This window comes from Sorex fumeus, unplaced genomic scaffold (assembly GCF_029834395.1).
Source record: "Sorex fumeus unplaced genomic scaffold, SorFum_2.1 ptg000072l, whole genome shotgun sequence".
Lineage (NCBI taxonomy): Eukaryota > Metazoa > Chordata > Mammalia > Eulipotyphla > Soricidae > Sorex > Sorex fumeus.
In genome coordinates this window covers 47,443,901-47,462,231 of record NW_026606129.1, presented here as the reverse complement: position 1 = coordinate 47,462,231, position 18,331 = coordinate 47,443,901, and the positions used below count along the sequence as shown (strand labels likewise).

The window sequence follows — 18,331 nt, the reverse complement described above, 5'->3', positions numbered from 1 at the left end:
AAAGTTCCCAGGGGCAGACACTGCCATGGAGACGTGTGAGTGGGGTATGATCCCATCAGGGCTGACCCGGGGCGGGGGGCAGTGGTGGGGTGGCACATGAGACTGACACCAGGCTGTTTAGTCAGAATGAATTTTCCTTCCTTGCCATGGGCGCACGTGGAATCAACCTCTTGTAAGGCGTCGGGGATGACTCTCTCATTTTCATGGATTCTGCTCTTCTCCTGTGGCTTTGTCACAGGGACAAGGATGCTCTTTGGCAGAAGTCAGATGCTTTGGAATTCCAGCAGAAGCTCAGTGCTGAGGAGAAGGGACTCGCAGAAGCAGAGGTGAACCACTGCGCAGACTGCAAGCGGGAGTTCAGCTGGATGGTGCGGCGTCACCACTGCAGGTCAGTGGGCACTGCCCCGAGGCAGAGCCGGTGGCCCAGCCCCAGGAGCCTGGGGGTGGGGGCACGGGCAGCTCAGCTGGCTCTCTGGGAATGGGTCCCAAGAGGACACCCAGGGGACCCTGCAGGGAAGAGAAGGAAAGCGACTGTGCTGGAGCCAGGGGATGCAGCAGAGAGCCAGCGCCCGCCCGCCCCCCCCCCCCCCCCCCCCCACACACACACACGCATGAATGCCTTCACCTGGGGAATAGTTTTCCCTGAATATGATTCAGAGTTATGGGAAGAGGGGGAACCATCAGCATGGGCTGGGAGAGTCAGTGCCTGCCCAGATCCTGGACGCTGAAGCCTGGCATGCACTCCTGCAGGGCTGCATCTGGGACCACTGGCTCGGCCTCACACCTTTGCCCCCTGCCTCCCAGGATCTTGGCAGACGCAATCGTGTCCTGCTTGCCACACCCGTAGGGCGTCATTGGGATCTGAGCAGTGGGCCTGGAAGGAGGCGGGTCTTGTGGCACCCGGAACCCAGTTCCCGGGGCCCAGGCACAGCCCAGGAGCTGCTGCCCAGGGCGCCGTCCTCACCAGCCCGTGCTGCTTTCACCCCCAGGATATGTGGCCGCTGCTTCTGTTATTACTGCTGCAACAACTACGCCCTGACCAAGCCCAACGGCAAGAAGGAACGCTGCTGCCGAGCCTGCTTCCACAAGTTCAGCGGAGCACCCAGCTCCCCCGACAGCAGCAGCTCAGGCATGAGCCAGGGAGATGCCAGCCCTGCGTCATCGCCAGCCGGGTCACGGACCCCTGCCGGAGGAGGCCAAGGTGAGGCTCCTGAGCGGGCCCTGGGTGCTGTTGCCACCCCAGCGGCTCAGGTTAATTTGATGTTTTCCAAACAGGCATTTAAAGAGGTACTAAAACCACTTTGGGACTTTCTTTTTGAGGTGATTAGGATTGAAAGAGAATTGAAAAGGGAATAATTTCACTTGATATGATTCAGAGTTCCTTCACCTAAGGTCTGCACCCTTTTTGTTTCTGGTTTCTGGGCCACACCCGGGCCTGTTCAGCGGCTGCTCCTGAACCAGTGCTTAGGTGGCCCTGTCTTGCCAGGGATCAGGCCTGGGGCTCCTGCCTGCAAAGCGGGCACTCCAGCCCGATGATCTTTGTGCCACCTTGTGGTGTGGACCTCTTCACCCATGTGCCACCGATGCAGCCCACGCTTTGGAAAACTCTGTCTCCCAGAACCGTGGCCCCAATATCCAACCCTCCCAGGTGACCGGTATTCTGTGCTCTCTCTGTTGGTCACATTTTCTGAGTTACCAAGGAGGATATATTCTACTTTAATTGAGTAAAAGGAAGCCGGACGAGTTTCTGCTGCTGCTTCTCTGAGCACAGCCTCTCGGCTGGCCCAGGCTGACCTCTCTAGGATTGGACGTGGATCTAGGGCCCAGGGAGCCAGAACTGGAAGGACTTGGGCAGCAGTCAGCCTCATCTGTGCTCCAGTATCAGTACAGCCTGCAGTTTATATCACTTGCAAGGCCTTTGACATAGTCCAGGCCAGTCAGCCTTCAGAAATGCTCTTTCTCTCTTTAGTTTAACCGAATCACTGGGAAGGTTGGTAGGCCCATTTTTCATATCCAGTACAAATCTCTGCTTGGAGTGTGAGTATATATTCTACTAACCTTATGCCCATTGCATGATTGGCTTTCTCAATTTTGAATTTTGAGACTTTATAGCACAGTGGTAGGGCATTTGCCTTGCATGCGGCCAACCTGGCCGACCCGAGTTCAATTTCTCCGCCCCTCTCGGAGAGCCCGGCAAGCTACCAAGAGTATCTTGCCCACACAGCAGAGCCTGGCAAGTTACCTATCGATATGCCAAACACAGTAACAACAAGTCTTATGATGGAGATGTTACTGGGCCTGCTCGAGCAAATCGATGAACAATGGGAGGACAGTGCTACATATATTCTGGATATAAGGGATTTTTTCCCCCTTTATTTTGTCAGATTTTATAACCTCCCAATCTACAGATTACCTTTGCATTTTCTTTCAAAGAGCAACAAAGTTTATAATTTTTATGGAATCCAGTCTATATCATTTTTTTCTTTTAAGGATCAGTTGTTTTTGATATATATGTATTTTGATATTATAGATATCTGAATTTAACTCAAGTACTCAAAGATCACCTGTTTTCTCCTATAAGTCTTCTGAACATTAAGTTGTATATTTAGATCTGTGATCCATTTCGATGCAACTTTTCTGTAGGCAGAAAGCTGTGATTAGAGGTTCATGTTTTTAAATACAGTGTCCAATTTTTATAGTAACATTAGTTGAAAGCCTTTTTTTTTTTTTTTTGCCTTAGACTTGCCTTTTCACCTGTGTCGAAAATCAGTTGCAGAGGAGCCAAGTGATATCAGTGGCTTGAATGAATGAAATGCTTATCTCCTGTTTTTGATGTAGGAGGCCTGAGTTTGATAGTGATTAAACCCCTGCAGAGCCCCCTGAGCCTCACCAGAACAACCTCCACTCAGAGCCAGGAGTAACTCCAAAGCACCTCCATATTTGTCCCCAAACAAATTAATAGACAAGCAAAAGACAGTTGCAAGGCTGGAGAAATGACTCAAAGGGCTGGAGCACATGTGGCATTTTTGTTTGTGGAAGCCCCGTGTTCAGTGCCCAGCACTGGATGGTCCCCTGAGCCCTACACTGAGGAAAAAAACCTTTATATGAGTGGGTCTGTATCTGGACTATCTATTCTGTTCATTTGTCTGTGTTCTCTCTCTCTCTCTCTCTCTCTCTCTCTCTCTCTCTCTCTCTCTCTCTCTCTCTCTCTCATTTTCCTTTTCCTTTCCTTTCCTTCCTTGGATTACTCCTGGCAGGGCTAGGGGACTAACTGGGCTGATGAGGATTGAGCCTGGTCTCCTGCAAGCAAGGCAAACAACCTCCTTAAGTGTCCTTTCTTTCACCACTACCATACTTGCTATGCTCAGCAGTAGTTTTCTGAGCCTTAAAATCAGATAGAATAGGTTCTCCAATTGTTTTTCAACTGAAGAACTGGCTATGCTGGTTTCTTTGCTTTTGCATGGAGCTTTTAGGATCAGTTTGAGAATTTCTGAAAGAAAAATCCTAGTGAGGGCCAGGCATGCAGCTCAGGAGTAGAGTGGAAGCCTCACGCGTGGAGGTCCTAGGTTTCGGTCCTTGGCTCTGCAAACAAGAACACAGATAGCCCCCGATGAAGTATTGTGTGGAATTGCATTAAATCTCTCGATCAGTTTTGGGAGAGTTGACATCTTAGTATAGTTGGGTCTTCTGACCCATCACCCATGAACTCTCTAACTTATTTAGCTCTTCTTTCAGTAATTTTTGTTTTCCTCTATGGACATACTTTTGAATCCCCACTGCTCATTTCCCCATGCTTCTGCCAGCCTTCCAAGGCATGCTCAGGAGTGTGGCCGGGTCTGTGGAAGGAAACCAGCCCTTGGCCCCGCTTTTCAGCATGTGTCCCCAACCCAGCGGACTGCGGCTGAGAGGAGGAGCTTCCTTCTCAAGCACAGTGTGCCCCAGCAGCCAAGCAGTGGGACCAGCTGGGAACTGTCCTTGCTAATAGCTCAAGAATCGGTCCCTTGCCCTGCCTCACAATGGCGGGCAGTCAGGAACTGCACACGGCACTGCAGTGCCACGGTACAAAGGCTCCGAGGTCACTTGCATTGATTTCCGACATTTCCTTTCTCCTCCCTCCCTCTCACTAGCATCCTTCCCCCACTCCCCCCACTTCCCCCCACTCCCCCTCCCTACACACACACACACACACACACACACACACACACACACACACAGACTTACACACACATACCCATACCCAAGGACTGAGGCCATATTTTCCATGACATGTGCAGAGTGTGTGCTTGTGGTTAGGTGACTGGTATGGGCTGTCCCACAGTGTCCTTCCGACTGAGGGGCCTGTGGAGCCAGACCCAGGGCTCTGGTCAGAAGCATGATATTTGCTGCGGTTCCTCAAGCCCAGGAGCTGCTCTCCCACCTTGATGTGAGCTGAGGGGGTGGGTGGGGAGGTGATTCCTGGAGTCAGACCCCCCGCCTCTCACCCCCACGCCACGTTCAGAGCAGAAGAAGGCAGAGCCCTTGTCCCGTGGAACAAGGATTCAAAGGCATCAGTGTTTCCTTTTCCATCAGGTTTTTGCCTAGTCAGGTTTGGGTAGGGCCTTTTCCCTCTAAATAAGGGAACGTGGAGAATATGGCGGAGGTTGAACATTCTCTACATCCCGACGGAAAGAAGTCTCCCTAGTGCTTAAGGGTTCACTTGTGGTTCCCTCCTATTCCCTCTGGAATGTCCCCAGCACTGTTTTCTCGCAGCAGCGCAAGACAACTGTGAGCTGGGGTGTCCTGTGTTAGATGCCCTCTCCCCCATATCCCAGGGGGCAGGGGAGCCCAGACCTCATCCCCTGCTGGCTCATCACTGTGTGTCTCTCTCTCCCTGCCTGCCTCTGTGTCCCGCATTCAAACCCAGACTGCAAGACCCCAGATGACGCCGTGTTTGACATCATCACAGACGAGGAGCTGTGCCAGATCCAGGAGTCTGGCTCTTCCCTGCCCGAGACGCCCACCGAGACTGACTCTCTTGACCCGAATATGGCTGAACAGTGAGTAGAAACCATGTTTCCCAGCCTGGCGCTCAGCCAGCCCTGGCCCCTATGCCTGGGTTTCTGGGGACTTGTGGAATTTGTGAAGCAACCCTAGGTGTCTTTGCATAATGGAAGGGGCCTCACTCTGGTGCATGGGGCTGGCTCGCCCTTGAAGAGCACCAGGGATAGGGAGTGGTCAGTGGTCAGCGTTATCACAGCCCCCTGATTTTGGCATCTCTCCTAAGATGTCTGTGGGCTGGGGCAAGTGTATTAATTTGCTCAGCACTGTCATCACAAAAGAGCCCAGATTTCTCTCAGTGCCGGAGTGTGGAAAGTCAGAGACCCAATGGCCAGCAGGTGTGGGGTCTCCTGAGGCCCCTCCCGGCTCACAAACGTGCTCTCTCACTCTCCACACTTGTTCCTCCCTCAGTGTTTGCCCACCGTAGTGTCAGACTGGCTTCTTTTTAATGGTCTGACTTCTTTAAAGGTCCGGTCTACAAATAAAGTCCCATTCTTGAAGTGTGGTGGGGGTTGGGGGCTCATGCTAGCAACCATGGGGGCCACAATTCGGCCCTTAAGAAGGCCCTTCTATGTGGTAGCCAGGGCCATCACAGAGCAATTGGTCCCTTTTTAAAAACTGTGTTCAGGGAACAGAGAGATAGTACAGGTGTTAGGTGCTTGCCTTGCATGTAGATCTGGGTGATTTTCCCCTACCCCCCATCCCCAGCGCTGAGCCACCCAGATGCCCTGAACACAGCCAGGTGTACTCCCCCTTAGCCCCAAAATGCACTGTACCACTGTAGCACTGTCCTCCCGTTGTTCATCAATTTGCACGGGCGGGCCCAGTAACATTATGAGACTTGTTACTGTGTTTGGCATATCGAATACGTTTACGGGTAGCTTGCCAGGCTTTGGCATGCGGGCAAGATACTCTCGGTAGCTTGCGGGGCTCTCCGAGAGGGGCGAAGCAATCGACCTCGGGTCGGTCGGGTCGGCTGCGTGCAAGGCAAACACTCTACCCACTGTGCTATTGCTCCAGCCCAGCCCCAAGATGAGTGAATAAAAATAAAAATCACATTTATCTTGTGGAGCCGCTGATCAGAGATGGTAATGGTGCCATGAGAAAGGAAAGCTGGATTTAGATTCCTTTGTTTGGGTAGAAATGCCTTCCCCCCCCCCCCCCCCCAATCCAAACAAGTCCATTCCCCTGTGCCCTGCAGGGACTTTCCCTCAAACCATCTCCACTATCTTGAGATCCTCCCGGGGGCCTGGGCGCTGATAGTGTGGGCTCCAGGGCGACCTTCAGTGTGTATTTTCCATCAGTGTGTATTTTTCAGGTGGAACAATTTTATATCTTGGGTGGTAGGGGCAGAGTTTTGTGAGGGCTCCTTTTTAAAAACATGGAATAACCATGGAAGGTGCCCCCCTACTATGGACATTGGCAGTTGACGTCTCAGAACCCATGGGGTGGGGTCAGCTGTCTCTGCCCGCAGCTTCACTCTGTCTCTCAGCTTCTGGTTCCGACTCCGCGGCTGTTTCCATAGCAGAGAAACTCAGGGGACTGGACGTGACTCCAGAGACGGACACTTCCTCTTCTACTTTCCGTTTGGTTTTCGTGACGCTTGTGCCACCGGCATCACGGTTGGCAGTGCTGCTCTCAGAGGAAGGCCGGAATGGATTCGTAGAGTCGATCCTCCCGTGGTGCCTCCTTTCCCTGAGGCTCTCGCCTCTGTGCATCTCTGCACTCGCCTCTAGTCTCAGGTTCGAGAGCGGCTGAGGGAGGCCTCACGGTTATGCCAGTTCCCTTAGCCAGCTCAAGGCTGTCCCTGTTGCTTCTGCAGCTTTGGACCCTGCCTTTTCCTGACCCTGACCCCCTCTCTGGAGCCTTCTCTCTGTGCCTCACCCTGCAGATTCTCCCAGGCCCCCCGGAGTCCATGGTCCTTCCCCTGGCCATGTTCCGCTCCATTACCTGCCAAGCTACTGCCCAGTCATCCAGCCATCAACTCTTTACTGATCACTGACCATGTGGCAGCAAAGGGCCTTAGCATCCGGCACCCTTGCAGATCCCTGGCCACCACTCTAGGCCCCCTGGCATGTGGGGACCTCTGCCCCCTGCACTCAGTGCCCCTGCCTGCCCAGCAGACACGTGTCTCCCACCAGGGTGGTTGGGAGGATTTGATGAGATGGGTGTGAACAAAGGCCTGCGCCTTGAGCCTCGCACACAGAAGCCTCCTGGCACCGGGCCTTGTCTTCTGGCGATGCTAGGGGCTGACCCATGCAGACATCCTCCTGTGTGCCCTGGAACCCAGCACTCAGCGCCATGCTCTTGTCCAGGGAAAGGTGCCCCAGAACCCAGACGATGCCGAGCTTGACCGACTCAAGAAACTCGCGCCTGACTCACAGGCTGACTTTCTGTCGCCATTTTAGAACTGTTGCCGTGCGGTCAGAGCATTTCCGAGAGCTTTTGGTGGGTTTGTCACCCACCAGGAGGTTTGATGCCTGGTAGCTTGGAAACAAAATGAGAACAGGATATGGCATGGTGGTTAAGGCTAGAAAGCCACCTTGCATTCGGCTTAGTCCAGTGTCTCTACCAGCACCCAGATCGAAACTGGCAGTCACTGAGGCCCTGAAGTGGCTTGGAACACCCTGGGGCAGTGCATGGGGGCAGAGAGAGCTGTCCGCAGGGCCTCTGGCCCCCACTCCCTCCACTCATCTGTTTGAACTGGTTTCCTCACATGAAGGAGGCAAGTGGGGTGTAGTCTCGGGCCCCCTACCCGAGGGCCTTGGCTGTTCCCATGAGCCTTGTAGCTGGACACGTGGGAGGGGGCACAGCCTCTGGAGCTCCTTGGGAGAGGAAATGCGAGTGAACCCTCTGTTCTGGGCTCTACATACTGTGTCTGCTGCCATCACCACCCCTGGGACTCTGTCCACTTCACTTCTGCAGCCCTGTGCCCTCCACCTGGATACACACACAGAATCCCTGGGCTCGGGCTACTGGGGAGCCTCTGGAACCAGAGTCACTCCATGTTCCCACACTGAAGACCATGGAGCACCCCCCACCCCATGGCCATCACTAACGCACCCAGACCACAAGTGCTGGGGAATGGGGGAGTGTGAGTCCTGCCCCCTCCCCAGGGCTGACATCAGGTGATGGGGTGAGCAGAGACCCCGGACAGAGGAAGCGCAGGTTTGAGGGGGAAACTGGCCCTTCACAGGGGCCTAGATGAAAGAGTCCCTTGGACCTCGCGAGGTGCGCTGCCCATGTTTGCTGCAGTGACGGTATTTGCCCCAGAGAGGCCTGGCCGGCTGGTCTCTCTACCCCACTATGATGGAAAGGGCCCAGAGTGTGTGGGGCCAAGGCAGGGGGAGCACAGCTGCTATGCTGGGCGTAGGCGACTGGCAGGGCAGGTTTGGGGTGGACACGGCTCAGTGTATGCTTGCTCTCCACTGACTAGCACAACCAGACAGGCACCTGGTTGGCGATAACCCAGGGGAGTCCCTTGCAGCTGCCCAGTAATCACTGCAGAGCACTGCCTTGCTCCCAGGCTCTCCTCACACGAGGGCCCTGACGAGTCAATAGTGTGGATGGAGAAATGGGCCAGGGGGGCCCAAGTGGCTGGTTCATGGATGCGCAGAGCTGGGACCATCACAGAGTTCGGGGCCCCGACACCCCAGCAGCCGCCCTCCCTCATGGGGCCACGTGGGGAGGTTACCACAGCAGGCGGGCTCCCTGCTCCTCGCTCCTTCCCAGTCTCTTGGGGTGGGACAGTTGGGGAGGCCGGGGAGCCGCCTCCCACCTGACCGTGCCCAGTATCAAGCTGGGCGCTCAAGGGGAGATGCAGGAAACATCCTTTCTGACACCGAGGTCAGCGTCAGACCCTGAAAAGAGGGTAGATCTGGTGTTTGACACCCTGAAGGTCTGTGTGGCTCGGTCACAGCAGTGCTGTTCTCTCAAGGATGTGTCTGACACATGTAGGAAATGTGGGTAGGAGCCACGGGCCTGCTGTCCTGTCCTGGGAAGGACCAGCATGCACGTGGCATGCGCACATCTCCTAGAGGCATGGAGGCAAGTGTCCCTGAGCTTTGCCAGCTCCCAGGGGATGGTGGAAGGTTCCACGTTGCTTTGCTAATTCTTCCCAGAGACAGGGAATGACTACTGACTTATTGGAACCCTTCTCGCATGAACCGCAAACCCAGCTAGTCTTAGCTCAAGTCCTCTGCAAGGCGGGTGTTGTTTGGTTCCTGTTTCTCCAACCAGGAAGAGGGAGGAACAGAGCTGGGATTTTTCCTGGTTTCTCCAGACCTCACAGCCACCCTGTGGTGCCAGTTCTGGGCAACTTACCTGCGCACTATCCACCTGTTGGTTCTCTAACATCCAGTGAATGGTTTTGAGCTGTGTGAGCCAAAAAGTCAAATTGCCTTTTTTTAAAATTAATTTCTTTATTATTTATTTATTATTGAAACAAAAAGGCAACTTTAAAGCCTGCTGAGTGATTACAGGGATCAAATAACTGTGCACAAGCATCTGACATTTGAAAAAACAGCCTCATTCTGTGACCGCAAGGCAGAGGTTAAACAAATACCCCTCACATTTTGGGCAGGAGGCTGAAAACCACAGTTAAGTGTTATCATCACGGGTACATTCCATTTCCTTGACAGAGCAGTGGCCTGAAAATTTGAATTTCAACCTATTTCTCATGTTCTGAGCCTACATTTAATTATCTCTGGTAGATTTCAGACATGCCACATTAAATCAGAATGTACCTAATGATAAAAGAACCTTGAAGGATAAAGTAGATTATCTAAAAGTTTTCTTTCCTAGTCACAAAAATTATATGAGTGGGTTTTTATTGTTTTTATTCTATGTATTAATAGTGTGTTTGGGAGGGAGGTGGTGTGAGGTGTTGGATAATTCTGTTTTTAAGTGAGCAAATCCATGTCCGAAATGCTTCTTTATAGTCATGTAGTCTAAAATTGGTTTCTAGCTTCCTGTGGACCGTTCGACTTCTCAGCTGATTGTGATTTATGTGGGCTCATTTTGTGTTCTCTGATGTTAGTCCTCCAAAGATTAGCCAGAAAGAGAATAGAGGCATGTAGAGGCATGAGTCAGACCCTAAGGAGAAGCATAACCTGGGTCATTTTAAAGGAGGGCTGAGCCATGTGCCAGCTGCTCTTGTTTTTATGGCCGTCTGATGACCCTTGCTTCCCGGGAGCTAGAAGCATCTTCTGAACCTGGGAGCCCATAGCGTTATCTGTCACCAACAGCATTGTCAGCCCTCTCTAATTTCAGTCCCACTCCCAGGTGAAGAACCTGATATCCTCCATATCCCATATCATTCATTCCCATGGTGCCACCATTTCTGGGGATCTCCCACCTGGGTGTTGAAGAAGAGAACAAAATATGTTCCTGCACCCAACACCAACTGTAACATTTGATTGTTTCTGCTTCTTCTTATTCTTTCTTTCTTCTTCTTCTTCTTTTTTTTTTTTTGGTCACTGAGTAAAACTTAGACTTTTTAATTGTAACTTGGGTTTTGGAATGAGTCAGAAGAAGAGGCAGAGGTATAGAATGACTATACTCATTTTGGATACAAAAATAATAGTATTAGATTAATGATCCAAGGCCAGGAAAAACAAGGTCAGAGGGTTTGGTCAGTGGTTGGAAACTTGCCACAGTGTGTGGGGGGCCAAAAGGCAGTGTAGGATAGCAAAAGGACCAGAATGAGGAAAATTGAGGACATTGGTGGGGGGAAATATACAGTGGTGAAGGGATGAATGTTGGAACATTGTATAAGTGAAATCCAACCATGAATAACTTTGTAATTGTGTATCTCATTGTGATTCAATAAACAAAAAAGGAATGAAGTGAAAAATAAAAGGAAGGAAGTTGGCAAGTTTAAAAAAAGTAGAGTAATTTAAAAATAATTGCTTTCTGGGTTTCCTTGGGAATGAGGGTTAAGGGGTCAAGTTCAGGATGCAATGAAGAGAGCAGGGCATGTGTTTGTTGCTGGGAGAGGTAAGTCGAGTCCTGACTGGTAACCTGGAAACTCTGGCGCCTGCCACATCAGGGAGCTTGCCCAGGCTAGGGGCATGGATCATTAAATCAGGTTACGGGGGCCTGGTGTTCTTCTAGAGGAATCACGGGTCTCCCGTGCCTGGTCTGACCAACACAGCCAGGGGGACATAGGCGTTGTAAGTCCTGAAGACCAGCAGGAGCACCTAGCTCAGTTAGTACCTGGAGCATGTGCAGCACAATCTGCCAGAGGTGAGGCCAGATCCAATGCTGCCTTCTGGGGTCTTTTTTATGTATCGTGCAGAAGCTTCTCTCAAGTTGTCTTGAGTCTTCCATGGCAATGCACCAGGATGAGCATTGCCAGGATGTGGCAGAGGGTTTGTCTCTTACCAGCATAGAAACAGCAGCTCTACATTCTGTTAGTCAAAGAAGGTGGCAAGCATCCGTACGGTTGCCATGTGCCCACGGATGTGGGAGTGCATCGCTGGGCCAGAGAGGGGGTGTGATGGGGTGCTGCTGGAAATCTCCAGGGCTGATGAGTCCCTCTTGCGGGTGCAGATCACACCTGGGACCAGTCAAAGAGTTGTCTTCCTCTAGAAGGTAGGCAGTGGATCCTCTCTTCTGGAACTGTTGGCATTCCACATTTAGTTACTTCTCTATGAGATACACAAGCTGTAAGCAAAGACTTTGTCCATCACACCCAGAGGAGACAGCCATGGTCCTGTCAACTCCTGTGTAGCTCCTGCAAGCCCATCTTCATCTCAGAAAGGCCTACAGCTGGACCATGCTGGTGGCTTCTGCATTGTGGGAGGCAGAAGTGCGGGACGTGTCCTCAGAAGACTTCCACTGGCTTGAGACCCTGAGATAAGGGCAGCCAATGTCTCTGAGAAGTTTGCAGAAGTTCCTCCGAAACTTCAGGCCAACAAAAGCATAGAGCACGGGGTTGAGGCAGGCACGCAGGTAGGCAATGGACTCCGTCACCGTGATGGCATATTGAAAGCTGACCATGGTGGAGTACTCCCAGTTTGTGCTGCGGATGAGTTTCACAAGGTTGAAGGGCGTTTGGGTCAACAGAAACACAGCCACCACCAGGAAGATGATCTTGAGGGACTTGTGCTTGTGGAAGCCCCGTGCCTGAAACAGGGTCTTGATGATGACTGAGTAGCAGATGATCATGGTGAGCAGTGGCACAAAGAAGCCCAGTGTCATTTGGGTGGCAAGGACCACGGTGGAAAGTCTTTCTTCATCAACGCCACAGTAGCCCTTGTCTGTGTGGCTGACTTTGGCATAGATAATCTGAGGCAAAGAAACCAGCAAGGCGATCAGCCAGATAGATAAGCAGGTGGCCTTACCCCACGTCATCCTCTTGGCCTGCTGGGTGTAGGTCTTGGTGGCTTTCACCACGGCCATGAAGCGGTCCACAGTGATGCAGGTGAGCGAAAGCATGGATGTGTAGAAGTTCAGAGTATAGATGCTTAACAGGATTTTGCACAATATGTTACCAAAGACCCACTCATGGAAGCCCGCATAGGCCCAGAAGGGCAAAGTACAGACAAACAGCAGGTCTGCCAGGGGCAGGTTTACCAGGAACATGTCTGTCGGGCTCTTTAGCTTCTGGTAGAAAACATAGATGATCAGCACCAGAGAGTTCCCCATGAGGCCACAGAGGAACACCACCACATACGTACAGGGCAGAAAGAACTTTCTGAAGTGCAGGAAGGCTTGATGCTCCTGGTCGCTGTCATCCGAAGTATTGAGGAAAAGTAGGTCTTCAAGGTCTTCAAGGTTATTTTCGGCCATGATGTCTGTTCTGATAAACCCTGTGAGTCAGACACAGAAGTTCTGTTTGGGTCGGAGGATGCCCCTCCCACCTCCTGTCTTCCCACTGCCCAGGGCCCTCAGGGAGGGCAAATAGTCTCCTCCTAAGACTTCCCACTTGGGCTAAATGCCTGCCCAGCCCAGATATAGTTCTGAGGGGGAAATCGCTCTAACTAGTTGACAGACTTTTCACTCTGACTATGATCTTCATAATCTTACCCATCTGGAAGACAACTCAAACCACAGTGCAAAAAGTCCTGCCCTAAATGGTCTTGAGAACAGAGGTCTGCTGCAGGTGGTAGAATGGACGCAGTGTGCTTCTGCAGGAACAGCCATGCTCTTTCTTGGGCAGGCAGGGCCTGTCCTCATCTCTCTGCGGCTCACAGCAGCTGCCCACCCTGCCAACCCCTCACTCTGCAAGAAGAGGTGTTCTCCCGAGGCCTTGGGTCCATCCTGCCTCTTCCTGTCCTCATTTGCATAGAATGAAAAAAGGGGGACACAAGGAGCATTGGAAGAGTTGGCTTAAAGCCAAGGATCAAGGAATGGAGCATTTCTGCCCAGACCCAGACTTTCCGCTTTGTCTGCCATCAGTTCGCCATCCCACTATCAGGGCCTCATTTCCTGATTTCTTGGTTCGTTTCTCCAGGAGGGAACCCAGCTTTAACTTTGAGAATCAGCAGTATAGCGCTGAGGTGGTTCACAGGGAATGGGACAGGAGAAGGACAGCCTTTTGCAGTCAGTCCTGGACCGGCCTTCCCTTGAGGCTGAGAGCTCAGATAGATCCCTGCCAGGCCTTGCTTGGGGCCCCCAAGCCCTTCAACACTGCATCTTCTTTTTAAATTATCATTATGTATATTTAGATATAACATATATTTTTATTTATATAGTAAATTGATATTTATATGTAAATAAATTACTGAATCACTGTGAGATACACAGATACAAAGTTGTTCATGATTCAGTTTCAGTCATACAATGTTCCATCACCAATGTTCCCAGTTTCCTTCCCGCCCCCCTCCCCCAACTCCCCCAGCCTACCTCTATGTCAGGCACCTCTCTCTCTCTCTTTCTCTCTCTCTCTCTCTCTCTCTCTCTCTCTCTCTCTCTCTCTCTCTCTCTCCTCTCTCTCTCTCCCTCTCTCTCTCCCTCATTTTCTCTCTTCTCTTTCCTCTCTCCTTTCCTCTTTACCCCCTCTCTCCCCTCCCCTCACCTATTTTGGGCATTATGGTTTGCAGTACAGGTACTGAAAGGTTATCCTGTTTGTCCCTTTACCTACTTCTCCTTATAACCTTCTCTATGCCCTTTGATCCTGCTGAGGGCCAGACAGCCATCAGGGTGAGCTAACCCTTGATGTGAGAGTAGCACTGACCCTGTACTGCCTGGCCCTGCAGTTCCTTACCATGCAGTGAATCCTTTCCATTAACCCACCAGCACCTCAAGATGTCTTAAGAAAAGCAAATTTGATTGAGTAAAGCCACATATTGACCATCCAGTCAAGAACAAATAAAAGGAAAGACCATCTCTCTTCTCTAATCTACTTGGAGACCTTTCTTTCCTGGTCTTGGTCCAGACTGGAAATAGTGCCAGGCTAAGCTCTGGCACCCCATCTTTCCTGGGGCTAAGCACACTCTCCTGAGAAGGACCTCACCTCCGGGTGAGGTCACACAGTGAGAAGTGTATGCTCTGAGGCCAGCCTGTTGGCTCTCTGGAGTAAAGGGCCAGCCTGCGGCCATCCCTCCCACTGCTCTTGATGCTCTCGGGGCTATTTGGGTCAAATGTCAAAGTTTAGATGTTACTATTGCTCATGAGGACAAAAAAAGTTTCCCCCCATCACTGTGAAACGGGATTTTTTTGCTTTCCTGAAGAATATGTCAAATCTCCCATTATTGCTTGAGTTGCCTTTTCAAATCATCTTTATGATCTTTATGCTAGCATTATCTCTTTTCTCAAAGGATGACACCAATTCACTTGTTATAATTGGTAGATTTGAATATAATGTTAACTAACTAGATGGCACAATTCTCTGCATAATGAGGCTTATAGATTGACTTTAAAAAAATCTAGAGGTGGGACCTGAGCAATAGTACAGCAGGTAGGGCATTTTCCTTGCACATAGCTAAACCCCAGCACCCCATATGGTCCCTGGAGTCTGCCAGGAGTGATCCCTGAGTACAGAGCCAGGAGTAAGCCCTGAGCACTGCTGGGTGTGCCACACACACACACACACACACACACACACACACACACACACACACACGCTGTAGAACAATCCCTTTCTTCTTTATCTTCCATAAAGTTAGTCTTGATTTCTGAAAATTGGAAATATATAAAGCTAGAAATAGTCTTGTCACTGGCAGTGAAGCAGATTATTACTCAGGCATAAAACAGAGTATTACTATTAAACTTAGAAAGTACTTTCAGTGGTTTAGGGAAACGTAGATGCATTTTGGTCCCTCAGGACTGTTTACACACACAGTAAGTACTGGGTGGGGTCTGAACACAGAGCAGGTCAGAGGAGCAGCCTCACTTCCTTGGCTGGGCATGGCCCTGCTGCTCTGCTGGCCAGAGATCACTGACAGTCAGGCCTGGTTCCCCTGAGCACTGCTTGGGAGACTCCCCAAAATAAGACAAAATAAATACAGGCTACTCACCCATCCCCCCTTTATTTGAAACATTCCTCTTTGACACGATTAGGGGAATCTGGAAATGCTGATGTCACTCATGTATATGGGAGATTTTTAAGAATTCTAAGACTCCAAAAGTAGCTCATCTTACTTTCATAGCAAATAAGAACCTATATGCAAATTACTAGCACAGTGAATTGAAGGCAATATGATCTGTAGCTCTTCATGTTTCTGAGCCTTCTGTGATCATGATTCTTAATGTTTTTGATCAGAAACCACTTTGAGAGTTTTAGGAAAGCCGTAGGCATTTTCCTCAGAAATGCAGAATAGCTGCCTATAGCTCTGTACATTCATGATCCGCTGAACCCGTCTAGCACACACTCCAGAGGAACCTTGTTTAAGAATTCCTAATGCGTGACACAAGTCAAACTTGTGTCTAGGGAATTGAGCCCCTTCCTCCTTAACATTTCACCATACTTTCAAGGTTTCTGTCATGATGCATTTACTTAAATTGAGAAAAGAAAGTAAGCAATAGTCTTGGCTAATAGCCTCTCCAATGACACACGAAAGAAGTTGAAGACATGCAAGAAGGAGTGATTATTCAGGGAACAAATACAGTGTGACTAGACTCTTATTCTCCTTGGGAGAGCCCCACTGTCTGCCTACCAGCGCCATCACCATACCCAATCTTACTCTGTGCCCAGAGCCACGGTAAGTCATTTGCACATATTAGTCATCGAACCCTCATGGCACCAAATGACAAGATGTGGCTTTTGAACCATCAAGCATCAAAGCTTAGAATTTCGCTACGGTGGCATGAGTCAGAACCCCAACATCGCAGGGTCAGCCCCTGCCTTAGCTATCAAGGGAAGGCAAACAGCTTACCAGCAGAGATGCACTGTGTGTGTTTCAGACAGGAGCTTGCCAAGGTCTGCCTCTGCTCCTCTGTGATGTGAACCTTGCTTCTGATGAAAGTTTTTGAAGAGCTCCTGGTTGGTGAATATGAGCGCTAAGCTTATCCCATTATCACAGGTCAGGAGTCACTTGACTCCGCCTATATTTGGAGGGGCCGGGGGCGGGCCAAAGACAGTGGCTCTGAATCTCCCCACAACCCGCCTCCTCACTGAAGACTTTGCCCTTCCCCTTTGCCTGGCTCAGGGGTCTGTACTGTAGCACTGAAATAGAGCTGGCTCTGGCAGTCTACTGGAAATGGTGGCATTGGTGTCTGAACTGTATTTCGGTCACGAGTCATGGATTGTCCCTGGGGCCGTCTGGGGCCTGATCAAGGCCAAGTGCATTTCTGACCTGAGTTAGTGCTTGTGGGCGGACAGGCCCTACACAGCTGGGACCCCAGCCCCCTCGCAGCCAAGTAAGGCAGGACTGATCTTGACTTTAGAGAACACTGAGAACCACTGCAGCCAGAACAGTCCCACATGGCTAATTGCCAAAGTCTCGGGGGTCTCCAGATCAGTGGGTCAGACAGACTGTCGAGAGCCTGCTGCAGCGCTGCCTCCTAAGCTGACCTGACTGCGGAGCTCCCACAGGCTGTGCTCGCCTGTCCCCCCGTACTCCGGGGCTCCTGTAGGCTGTGCTCGCCTGTCCCCCTATACTTGGGGCTCCCGTATGCTGTGCTCGCCTGCACCCCTGTACTCCGGGGCTCCCGTAGGTTGTGCTCGCCTGTCCCCCTGTACTCCAGGGCTCCTGCAGGCTGTACTCACCTGTCCCCCTGTACTCCGGGACTCCCATAGGCTGTGCTGCGGGTCCTCAAGACTGCCCGCTCCACTCCTGGGATCACCCCACAGGTTGAGGAACTGTGAAAACATTACAGTTCTGCTCATGATCAATCATGACCCCTCAAATGCAGGCATTCCTGGCAGAAAGCGCCTCAGGAGGTGAGAATTCAGTGTCTGCGTGAGTTACGTGCCCTGGTAGCTCTCCTCTGTGGAGAAGGACTCCAAGGACTCTGTTTCTGCTTTCCTGGAAGCAGATTCTCTCTTCAGAGTCACCGGGCATTGCTTCTCTGATGCTGTACTTGCATCTAGCCTGTTTCCTTCGAGGACTGATGTTCTCTCCCCATCACTCCCCAGTCCCCAAGCCTTCACCTCTGACTCCTCGTTAGGGCAAGGTTTTAGGCATTGGAAATAGCCCCAAGATCTAGGGACTAATACTCAATTCTCTTAGGAGCTGGAGTCCTGTCCTGGATACTCCCAGGTACCATCATGTAACCCTAGTCACTGACAGAGGAGTAAGCAGATGATCAAGATTAGCTCACCAGGAGTCTGACTCCAAGTCAGGCTCACTGTCCAAAGCATTCTGAGTATGCAGCTATCCCTGGGGCCTTGGGGAGAAAAAAAGTATGACGACTTCTCATGGATTTTTGGGTCTCTTATCAGCAGCCTAGTTCAAACATCTTACTCTATCAAACCGGTTACAGTGAAAAGCAGAAGCCCAGAGGCTGTGCAGACAGATGGAAAGATGGCTAGAAGAAATTAGCCAGTGAACAGACCCAAGCAGATCTGAAGGCGAGAGGAGCCAAAGCAACCTCCTTCCAAAGGAGATCTATCGGGGCAAGCCGGCTTCTTGAGAGTGAGCAAGGCCGGCATTTGGACATGTCAGATTGAGAGATGGGCTCTTCCCCGGAACTTACTTGCTTGGGACCACTTCACAAGGTGGAACTAGGGTGGCCGACGCCTTGGCAGATCCGCTCGCTCAGACATGCTCTTCCCTCTTAGTGTGCTGTCCTGTACCCTCTGGGGGGAAGGCAGGTCTGCTCCTGATGCCCCCCGTGACTCTGTGCATGTCATGTGCTTAAGAGGAGGGGCAGTGCTTTTACTTGGGAGACCACCACCGCATTTATC

At 51.1% G+C, this 18,331-nt stretch overlaps 2 protein-coding genes across 2 annotated transcripts in view; one reads left to right on the top strand and one right to left on the bottom strand.

Moving 5' to 3' along the window:
* Nucleotides 1-18,331, top strand: part of FYCO1 (FYVE and coiled-coil domain autophagy adaptor 1) — a 72,097-nt gene that overhangs the window by 33,180 nt on the left and 20,586 nt on the right. The window contains exons 12-14 of the mRNA XM_056129425.1: nt 239-388; nt 990-1,201; nt 4,904-5,036. Coding sequence (XP_055985400.1) covers nt 239-388; nt 990-1,201; nt 4,904-5,036 — 495 coding nt within the window. The remainder of the gene's footprint in view (nt 1-238; nt 389-989; nt 1,202-4,903; nt 5,037-18,331) is intronic.
* Nucleotides 11,803-16,417, bottom strand: CXCR6 (C-X-C motif chemokine receptor 6). The gene is made up of 2 exons (XM_056129426.1): nt 16,359-16,417; nt 11,803-12,851 (listed from the first exon to the last, which is right to left on the bottom strand). The coding sequence occupies exon 2, from the start codon at nt 12,829-12,831 to the stop codon at nt 11,803-11,805; it is 1,029 nt and encodes a 342-aa protein (XP_055985401.1). The 5' UTR covers nt 12,832-12,851; nt 16,359-16,417.